Source organism: Cystoisospora suis (genome assembly GCF_002600585.1).
Source record: "Cystoisospora suis strain Wien I chromosome Unknown contig_2043, whole genome shotgun sequence".
NCBI classification, from domain to species: domain Eukaryota; phylum Apicomplexa; class Conoidasida; order Eucoccidiorida; family Sarcocystidae; genus Cystoisospora; species Cystoisospora suis.
Window position 1 is genome coordinate 52,921 of NW_027154842.1, and position 11,067 is coordinate 63,987.

At 48.1% G+C, this 11,067-nt stretch overlaps 1 protein-coding gene across 1 annotated transcript in view; it reads right to left on the reverse strand.

The window, feature by feature from the left end:
* Positions 1-11,067, reverse strand: part of CSUI_004400 (uncharacterized protein) — a 21,357-nt gene that overhangs the window by 9,864 nt on the left and 426 nt on the right. Inside the window, exons 1-5 of the mRNA XM_068064591.1 lie at positions 7,753-11,067; positions 6,494-7,333; positions 5,530-6,122; positions 4,532-4,782; positions 129-3,275 (exon numbers count right to left, since the gene is read on the reverse strand). The exon at positions 7,753-11,067 is cut by the window's right edge and continues 426 nt beyond it. Of these exons, the coding sequence (XP_067923435.1) occupies positions 129-3,275; positions 4,532-4,782; positions 5,530-6,122; positions 6,494-7,333; positions 7,753-11,067 (8,146 nt within the window). The remainder of the gene's footprint in view (positions 1-128; positions 3,276-4,531; positions 4,783-5,529; positions 6,123-6,493; positions 7,334-7,752) is intronic.

Sequence of the window (11,067 nt, forward strand, 5' to 3'; positions counted from 1 at the left end):
CTCACCCAATCTCTTCTTCTCCTCTGCCTCAGCTTCCTCGACTCTTCTCTTCGACGCTTCGATGGCCTGAGAGATCAAAATGTCCCTCGCTTTCTTCTCTTCAGCTTTTCGAAGTCTCTCCAACTCACCCAATCTCTTCTGCTCCTTTTCCTCATCTTTCTGAGCTCTTCTCGCCCCTTCTTCTACTCTTCTTCTCTCTATCTCCGGTTTTTCTTTATTCAGCAGACCTGGCTCCACCTTTTTCTTTCGGCGTCTTTCTTTTTCCGATGACGGAACTGCAGGATACGTAGCGATCACCTCTGCTACACTATTCTCTGTTCTCTTCTTCATCCGTCCTACACCGCTCTCTAAAGTGACTTCCGTTGTTTTAACCTGACGGACCTCTTCGTTCTTCTCTTCTGTCTCTTTTGAACTTTTTCTTCTCCTCTCGTCTTTCTCAATCTTCTCATGCACGGATTCTCCACATGTCGCAGGCGAAGAGCTTGAGTGTTTTTCTATCTTGTGCTGTCTCTTCTCCATCATACCTATTAGCTCGTTGGCTGTGTCCTCCCACGGTGCCTTACCATGCTTTCTCTTTTCTTCACTCGTATTTCTCTTTGAAGCGTGAGGTACTCTGGCGCAATCCGTTTCATCTTCTCTTGAGGCAACCTTCATGTCCTTCGTCGTCTCTGTCCTCACAGCTCCCTTCTCTTCTACACGTACGACCCTCATAACAGAGAATTTTTCTTCTCTCGTTGTAGCTTTTGTATTTCTCTCACTTGCTGAAAAGCTCGCCTGGTCCGCCGGCTTAAGTGAATCCTTACTTTTTCGTCTTTCCATCACTCCTTCTCTCTTTTTCTCACAGACCAACGCGCAAGACTGGACTGACGTCTTTGTCTCCTCTCCTTTCTTTCTTGGACGGTTGAGCTCGTTGAGGCTCGTCGCCAGTCGACTCCTTCTCTGCCCGTCTCCTTCTTGGTGAGGGAACTCTCTAGCATTACAATCTGCCGAGTACTGATCTTCCTTGCATGTGTGTTCCGGAGCTCCAAGTACAGCAGACAGCTCCTGGTATAAGAGTTTCCTTTCGGTTTTCTCTTCTGCATCGCTTCTCTGTTGCGCCTCCTCTCTTTCTTTTTCTCTCTCTTCGCAAGATTGTCCTCTTTTCTCTTCGTTTCTTGTCTCCGTTGCTTCGTCCATAGACATTTCTCGAGGTTTGATTTCGGCTCTCTTATAGAGTAGTGGCTCGCTCAAGACTTCCTCTTCAGCACCCGAAGCGTCACTTTCTTTATCGAGCAAGACCATCAACGAGGAGGCTGTTTTTTCAATTTTCTTCACGGTTTCTTCTATACTACTATCCTTTCTACCTTTGATCTCAGTAGACAGCCCTCGTTCTTCTTCTCCTGCTTTCTTTCCTTTTCTTGTCTCCTCAGATTCTATGGGATCGGCCAAGACAGGGATGGGAAGATTCTCTTCAGCTCTCTTTTTTTCACAAGATAAAGGCGTCACCGTCACATCTAGCTTCTCTTTCTTTTTCTTTAAATGTGCAGCTGTAGAAGCGTGAGGGAAGACTCTATTGTTCTCTTCCTTATTTCCGAGATTCATTTCTTGTATAGGCAGACTCTGTCCCTTATTAGTAAACTTGTCTTCTTGATTCTGACTACAGGATAGACCTTCTTTTCCTTTATCTTCCATTCCGACTCGGGACTCTTCTGATATGTCTACAACAGGTATTTGCTGATACATCGGAGAAGACCTATCTTTCTCTTGTTGTAGGTGGAATCTCTCCTTCTCTCTTTGATAGATCCGTACTAAAACTTTGTTGTATTCATCTACCGCCATCTTCTCCAACTCCTTTTCCTTAGTCCTCCTGTTCCTTCTCTTCTTCTTTCGGAGGGTTTTTGCTTTTTCGACTTCGTCTGCAATCCTTCCTGAGAACTGCGAGACAGGAGAAATCAAATCATCGTCGCTCTCTCCTTCTCCTGCCTTTTTCTGCACATAACGAGACGACCAAGATACATCCTGTATATGGTGAACAGGAGACGCCGTCTCTCCTTCTCCAGACGTCAATCTCTGATGAGCAAGAAGCCACAAAGTCACCCTTAGTGTCGAATACCAAGACCTACAATATCGTCGATGAACGCCCCCGACAAGAGACGAGAAGTTCTTAAAAGTTCTTTCCTGGCCGATCATCCACTCGTCTTCTGAAGTCTCTATACTACTGCGGCTTCTCGCATCGGTTGTCATGTCCTCGCTCTCTGGATCAACGTCGTCTTCTTCCTCCGAATCTTCCACAGTTCTCTCACGTCTCTCCGTGAGCACGTGCGCCCTCTCTTGATATGCACTATTGCAAGACAGAGGGAAAGCCGGTCCTACCTCATCACTATATCCGTCATAACTCTCTCCAGCAGGGCTTCCGTCTTCGTCTTCTTCCGTCAGTGTGTTGGTTGGCTGTACGAAGCGTTTGCAGTAAGAGAAGAAGCGGCGTTGGGAAGGATAGATGCGCCGAAAGTGAGGGAAATACCTATCTTTCTTCGCGATGAGGTAGTTTCCATGTGCTGACATATAAGGACGACTCATAGGAAACCACATGGATATGCCTCCATCAGTGACTCTATCTATGACCATCAACGCCCTCTCTTCTCTCTTCTGTTGTAACTTAGCAAATCTCCGTAAGACGATCTCTCTCTTTCTCGATGCATCACGAGAACGTCCTAGACGAATCCACATGGATACTCCTCCTTCAGCGACTCTATCCATGGTCATCGTCTTTCTCTCTTCCCTCTCTTCTTGTAATTTAGCGAGTTTCCTTATGGCGATTTCTCTCTTTCTCGATGCATTAGAAGAAGGGCTTCCACCAACCCACATGGATACACCTCCTTCAGTGACTTTATCTAAGTTCATCGTCTCTCTCTCTTGACTCTCTTCTTGTGACCTCGCAAGTTTTTCTACGGCCACCTCTCTCTTTGTTGATACATCAGGAGGGCTTGAGCTAATCCACATGGATATGCCTCCTGGAGTGATTTTATCTAGGGCCATCAAATCTTCATCTGTTCCATCGGTATTCGTCTCTAAGATGTCTGAGTCAAGTCCAGGAGGTGTATTAGGAAACCACATGGAGATGCCTCCCTTGCTTACTCTATCTATAGTCATATTGATGCCTACTTCGTCTTCATGGGCCAAGACTCCAAACTTCTCTTCAAGTTCCGTAACTTTCAGTTGCCCTTCTGTCTTCTGTTGGTCTTCGAAAATCTTTTCTTCTTCGCCAAGCTTCTTCTCTTCAATTACACCACCGGCCCCTGCAAAGGAACAAGAAGAATCGAAGGCGTCAAGCACCACGACGGTGTCGCATAGCTAGAGAACCTTCTAACAGTGATAGAAGCTCGGATATGGTGGTCACCATAAAGGTATAGGAGCAGCTATTTACCTAATTACTGGAGCTATAATATTCAGTGTCTGGGGTACTATCATGTCTAATACGATAAAGTACCATCATACTTGATAGTAGTAGCGAGTCCCGAACTATCTGTCCAGAGACGATTTCTTACTTCTATGGAGTGGAAACAAAGATACGTACGACGACTCAAAGATAAGAAGATATACGCAGACGTATCAGAATATCAAGATACACACAGTTTTTGCGTGATTCAGGGTGTAGTTGTCTGAACTGAAAGGAAAAGTGAAAGGAACCAAAGAATCGACAATCGCCCGGTCTGTTCTATACCTGCTGCCACAGAGTGAAGCTAACCATATGAAGATAAAAGGAAAGAGAACTGACTAGTACCCTCACGACGAGGATGCTTTCTAGAATCAGATATCTTACGTTTTCCTGTCAAGAGAACCTCATACGCTTTTCGAAAGTCTCACTCAGGTGCCCGTCTCCGCGACAATGAAAGATAAGAAGCAATGCGATATAGCACATATGCGAGTACGATCTTCACTTTGAAATACCTATGCTCTACCATCGATAACACCTATCGCCAATACGTATATAGACACCCAGAGAAGATATACATATAGAGAGAGACATCTATGACTATATACATCTGCATACACCATTTCCTTGAGTCATAGCCAGAGAAGTGCAGACGGTGATTCGATGACCTCTCTCGAAACAGAAGTGACGCCGGTTCTTGAAGATTGCGTGCTGAAAGGCTTCAAATAAACCTCTACGTCAGAATGGAGTCCAGTGAAGTGCCTTATCATCTATCTATATGCATATGTGAAGACGTTGGGAGACTAGCTACCACAGTAACACAGAACTAAACCCCGGCTGTAGATGCGAAGCACGTGTACAAGCATATGCTGATGCATTAGATGTGGTGAGATGTAGAAAAATGATGAGATCCGGCCTTGCACATTGGAGTGGATGCTTACGTTATAGACAAGACTAGACATCTATATCAGAGTACGACACGAGCTCTTTCTCCGACACTTACGTCTGTCCGCTTTCTGGTTTCTCTACAGTACCGTTCTTCACAAGAAGAATTAGAAGATACATACACAGTCACTATCGCATATAAGAGGTCTGTAGTTACGTCCTACTAGTACTTACCTTGATACTCCTCCTGAGCGAGACACATAGGTAGTCGGCTTAGACTCCCTAGACCAGAGATACCTTCGTAGGTATCTCTACTCTTGTCACCTCCTTGATCAGGAAGAAACTTTTCTCCATGCTCCTCATTCTTGAGCTCTTCGTCTCTGTTGCTTTCACCTTTCTCATGCTCTTCCTCTTCCTGGCTGGAAATCTCAATCTTGTTCACTCCTTGTCCTTTACCCCGTTGCAACTCTGCCTCCCTTGGCAGACTGCAAGGAAACGATGAAAAGACATGAAGGGAGACAAAAAAGAAAATGAAGAACGGACAAAGAAGAAGAAAGAGAACGAACATGAGGCACGAACAAAGACGAGCCGTTTGAGAGAAGGAGAACCTACCGCTTCAGTAGAAGAAGAGAGTCATCGAAGGTGTATCATCTGACTGCTGTAAGCCTCACTCTCCCACCATAAGGAAGAGAATATCTGTTCAGTACATTACTCTCTACCGTTTCCTCTTCTCCCTTCACTGGGAGTGATCTAGCAGTCTAATAAGGGAGTAACTTTTTTTCTCCTTACTGTCACATGCTCGTTGTCAGGTACATACAAGTGTATTTGTAAGGGAGTGAATACGCAGATGAATCTAGAGAATATATACATGGGTGTGCTTCTAGAGCAGGAACAAGAGATAACCGGACGGGGAGTTTTAAGACGATTCAAGAGAATCTTGTTTGTACATGGTCTATCTAGCTATCCTACCGAGCTTGGGTGAAGCACATCATATCATCACAGTATTAGGACTGGAAGTAGATAATAATACTCTGTATATCATCATAGAGCATAGTTCGCTCTCTGCTGTGACAAGGCATATCATGATGGCAAACACAGTTCCTCGTACTGATACTAATACGGACTAAGCAGAGTAGACATGGTCTTCTATAGTTCTATCATAGGTAGAGCTCCACAAGACAGACTTGACCCGTCTCTCAAGAGGCGAAAAAAAAATTAAATTACTGTCTTACTTGTTATTCGCATTCTCCATCACTTCTTCTTGTTGCTGGGGGACGCTTTCGAACGCCGTGTTTCCAGCCATCCTCGAATATGGAATAGAGAAGAAAGATAGACTTCTTCTGTCCTCAGGAGCATGACCGTTGATATTCGGAAAAGAAGCTATTCTTCTCCGTGTCGTAAGATCAACCAGCTCAAGAAAGCATGTTGATGAAGAGGAAAGAAGACTCATGTCACGACGAGCAGGAATGTACTGACGCCTTTGCTCGAATGAAGTAGGAGAACCGGAAGGCGTCTTCTTCTCTTCTTGTGCCTCTACTTGATGATCTCCGCTATTTCTCTCTAGACATGGGGATGATGGATCGCGTAGAGAAGGCGATGAAGATGACACGAAAGATAAGCAAGGCGAAGAAGCTGAAAGACGAGTATGGTCCCCCCGAAGGAGATTACTCGCTTCCCGTCTTAGGTCTGAACGCCCACCTCCTACTCCACGAGGAAACACCGATCGTGATGTATACGGGAAAACAGAGATCTTCGCCTCGCATGCCGTCTCCAAGACAAGGGAAGAGGATGACCTGGAAAGTCCAGAAAAGTCGCCATATGTCGCCTAGAGAGAAACAACGGACAGACACAAGATATCCATACATACAATCCATACTCCTTGTATAAGGAATGTATCTATGAGCACCTCAACCGAGGCATCGTCAATCAAGTCCGTTCAATTCATCTGTTAATGTTCTTTAAACCCTGTACGCATGGCCCAGGGTATGAATGAAGAGCCGTCTACATACACTTGGAAAGCTCGGTTCTACTGTAGACCGACAACTGCTAAACTCCTCTATGGTGATTCTCCCATCGTACAAGCATCTAGGAACATGATCGGATGACACAGATGGCATGTGTGTGCCTCTCTTGTTCTCCAGTCGCCTAACTCATTACCCTTTTTGAAAAGCATGAAAGCTGGTACTTCTTCCTTACCGCATGATGAAGAACAGAAGAATCGTCTTCTTTTCCTTGGTTACCACCATTCTCCTTCGCGGTGCTTTCTCCAATACAGTCCGAGGCAAGTCTTTCCAAATCTTCTAATGACTTCTCGAGCGCCTCAACATGCTCTTCTAGTCGACTGCACTTACTCTTGATGCCAGCTGCAATCACTTCACTTTCGATCTCCTGCCCTCTCTCCTGAGTTCCCTGAAATTCCTCTTCCTCTTCTTCTTCATCTTGTCTTCCTGTCCCTGATCGGAATCCTCTCAGTCCGTCATTTGGTTCTGTGCTCTGTCCCACGGATTGAGATCTCTCCGCGCGACTCTTTCTTAAGGAATTTCTTCTACGCACGATCATGCCATGAAGAGAACGCTGAGGGCGTGCAAAGGTTGGACGCTTTAGTCTTGGACCCCTCGTTCTGCCTCTATGTTCCCCAGCGGTTATATGGAAAGAGTCACGTACCACCGGGGAAGAGTACGGAAAACCTATCACACCTGACGTAGACGAATTTACAATCATATTCCTGTTTGTCTCACCAGGGAAACCACGGTGTTGTGATCCTCTAAAAAGAGGAGAAGAGGAACGATCCATGGAACAAATAGACTCGTCGGATTGGGAGGTCTCATTCCGAATGTGGAGAGAAGAGTAGGAAGGCATTCTGGAGAAGAGCGCAACTGATGAAGAGACGTGGCCTGGGCTTATCAAGAAAGGGTCAATACGCTGACGAAAAGACCCTGCAGAAGTCTTGCTTGTTTTCAGCGGAAATTTTCCCTTTCTCTCTTCATGTTTCTGCGTTTTTCTTTCCAGCGAACTTCGTCTTTCTGAAGGAATCCTCTGCAGAATACCAGAGACACACCAGACAGAGAGCCGTAAGGTAAGGTGAGTTTACACGGAGCAATACGACGTCATGGCCCTCGTCCTTTCAATCGGTCTCTCCTTCACTCCGATCTGGTCTCGCATCATGCTCTATCGTATTCTCAAAGAAGAGTGAGAGACCCGTTCACTAGCAAAACACAGTTACTTGTGATGCCTTCTGCTTTCGCTGTCTATCACACCAGGAATCTTCTCTATCTATGTGCACGTATGTCTATGAGATGTGAACGAGACAGGAGATAAGGAAGCACACAGAAACGTAGTTCCATTTCACTGAGAATAACAGTCTAGCAGGAGGACGCTGAGCTAATGCTGGCGATGCTTGGGATTAGAGACGATGATAGCAGAAGGAAAGAGATGAGTCTCTTGATTTCCCTTACGTGGTCTCCGATCTTCTCCTCGTCGTCGTTTCTGTTCTCGTCCTTACTAAACTTCCTCTCGCCACGTGGCTTCCCGCCTCCTGGTAGCTTCTGCTCTGAGGGGTCTTGCTCGTCGTCTCCACTCGCTATAGCAGCGCCCATGCCGCTCTTCCTTTCTTCTTGAATGCAGTCTTTCTCCGCCTCCTCTTGACTTTGCTTTACACTCTGGTTTTCGACCTCATTCTCCACCTCCAGCGACAGCGACACAGGGGAAATGGCGTGAAGTGCGATACAAGGAAGAGGAACAACCGGAGATTCCTCTTCCCTGTCTACTCCCTCCTCTCCTGTCTCGTCCGCTTCTACTTGTTCAGCTCGGGTCTCTTGCTTTCTTTCATCTTCGTCACGTCCCTGCGGATATGAGTAAGAACACTCTCTCTCATCTCTATCAACAATCTCTTCATCTTTCTTTTCGTCTGTCTTATTCTCACTCTGCAGATTGCATACTTGCGTACTAAGACTCTCCAAAACAATCTCATCAGTCACAGATGCTCCTTCTTCTTTTGCGGTCGTTTCTCCTTCTCTAACACTCGAACCTGCTCCGCCACTGACTACCGGCTCCCTCTCTTCCTTGACGCTGTTAACAGTCTCGACTATCAGCCTGCAAGCTTCTTCCTCCTCTGACTTCTCGACTGGTGACTCCGACCCTGCTTCTACAAACTCAACAATCGCACCTCCTTCACCATCGCCACTCGCCACCTGCTCTGTCTCCTCCTTCACGCTGTTATCAGTCTCGACTATCAACCTGTGAGCTTCTCCTTCTTTCGGGGCTCGGCCTGGTGACTGAGACTCTGCTTCTACCGACTCAACAATCGCACCTCCTTCGCCTTCGCCACTCACCCGCGGCTTTCTCTCTTCCTTCACATCATTAGCGGCCTCTACTGTCAGCTTGAGAGCCTCTCCGTCCTGCACGTCTCCAGCTGGTGACTGAGACTCTGCTTCTATCCGCTCAACAATCGCACCTCCTTCACCTTCGCCGCTCGCTACCTGCTCTGTCTCCTCCTTCACGCTGTTATCAGTCTCGACTATCAACGTGTGAGCTTCCTCCTCTGGCTTCTCGACTGGCGCCTCCGACTCTGCTTCTACCGACTCAACAATCGCACCTCCTTCACCTTCGCCGCTCGCCACCTTCTCTGTCTCCTCCTTCGCGCTGTTATCAGTCTCGACTATCAACCTGTAAGCTTCTCCTTCTTTCGGGGCTCGGCCTGGTGACTGAGACTCTGCTTCTACCGACTCAACAATCGCACCTCCTTCGCCTTCGCCACTCACCCGCGGCTTTCTCTCTTCCTTCACATCATTAGCGGCCTCTACTGTCAGCTTGAGAGCCTCTCCTTCCTGCACGTCTTTAGCTGGTGACTGAGACTCTGCTTCTACCTCTCCAACACTCACACCTCCATCACTACTCACAACCGGTTCTCTCTCTTCCTTCACACTGTTAGCCGTCTCTAGAGACGACATTCGAGCTTGTCCCTCTTCTGACTCCTCGACTGGTGACTCGTACTCGGCTCCTACGGATTCAACAATCACACCTCCATCGCTACTCACAACAGCCTCTCTCTCTTCCTTCACATCCTTGACAGTCACTGCTGTCAACTGGTGAGCTTCTCCCTCCTCCGCGTTCTCGACTGCTGACACAGACTCTGCTTCTACAGCTCCAATTCTCATATCTCCTTCACCTTCGCCACCCACCAGCGGCTCTCTCTCTTCCTTCACATCATTCGCAGTCTTCAGCGACGACGTGCGAGCTTGACCCTCGTCAGACTCCTCGACTTGTGACTGAGCCCCCGCTTCGACCGACTCAACAATCACGCCTCCTTCGCTACTCAATACCGGCTCTGTGACTTCATTCACACTATTAGCAGTCTCTAAAGACAACATGCGACCCTCTCCTTCGTTCGCGTCTCCCGATGGTGACTGATACGCTGCGTCCACCGACTCAACAACCACTTCTTCGGCTTCGCCACTCTCTGCCTGCCCTGTGTTCTCCTCCACGCTGTCATCAGCCTCTACTGTCAACCTGTGATCTCCTTCGTTCGCTACTCCGACTGGTGACTGAGCCGCTGCTTCTACCTCTCCAAAAATCACACCTCCATCGCTACTCACGACCGGTCCTCTCTCTAACTTCACGGTGTTAGCAGTCTCTAGAGACGACATTCGAGCTTCTCCCTCGTCCGACTCCTCGACTGGTGACTGGTACTCTGCTCCTACCGACTCAACAATCACGCCTCCATCGCTACTCACTACAAGCTCTCCCTCTTCCTTCACGCTGTGAGCAGTCTCTAAGGACGACATCCGGGCCTCTCCTTCGTTCGTGTCTCCGAGGGGTGGCTGAGACTCTGCTTCTACCGACTCAACAATCACGCCTCCATCGCTACTCGCTACCGGCTCCCTCTCTTCCTTCACATCACCAGCAGCCTCTACTGTCAACCTGTGATCTCCTTCGTTCGCGACTCCGACTGATGACTGAGACTCTGCTTCTACCTCTCCAACACTCACACCTCCGTCGCTACTGATTGGGGGCGGTTCTCTCTCTTCCTTCACATCGTTAGCAGTCTCTACTGTCAGCTTGCAAGATTCTCCCTCCTCCGAGTTCTCGACTGCTGGCACAGACTCTGCTTCTACAGCTCCAGTTCTCATATCTCCTTCACCTTCGCCACCCACCAGCGGCTCTCTCTCTTCCTTCACATCATTCGCAGTCTCCAGCGACAACATGCGAGCTTGACTGTCGTCAGACTCCTCGAATTGTGACTGAGCCTCCACTTCCACTGACTCAACAGTCACGCCTGCTCCGCTACTCACTGCAAGCCCTCCCTCTTCCTTCACGCCGTGAGCAGTCTCTAGGGACGACATCCGGGCCTCTCCTTCGTTCGCATCTCCGACTGGTGGATGAGCTGCTGCCTCTACCTCTTCAACACTCACACCTCCATCACTACTCACAACCGGTTCTCTCTCTAACTTCACACTGTTAGCCGTCTCTAGAGACGACATTCGAGCTTCTCCCTCGTCCGACTCCTCGACTGGTGACTGGTACTCTGCTTCTACCGACTCAACAATCACGCCTCCATCACTGCTCACTACCGGCTCCCTCCCTTCCTTCACATGGATAGCAGTCCCTACTGTGAACTTGTGATCTCCTTCGTCCGCAACCCCGACTGATGACTGAGACTCTGCTTCTACCTCGCTGGCAATCACACCACCGCTACTCACTACAAGCTCCCTCTCTTCCTTCACACTGTGCGCAGTCTCTAGGGACGACATCCGAGCTTCTCCTTCGTTCGC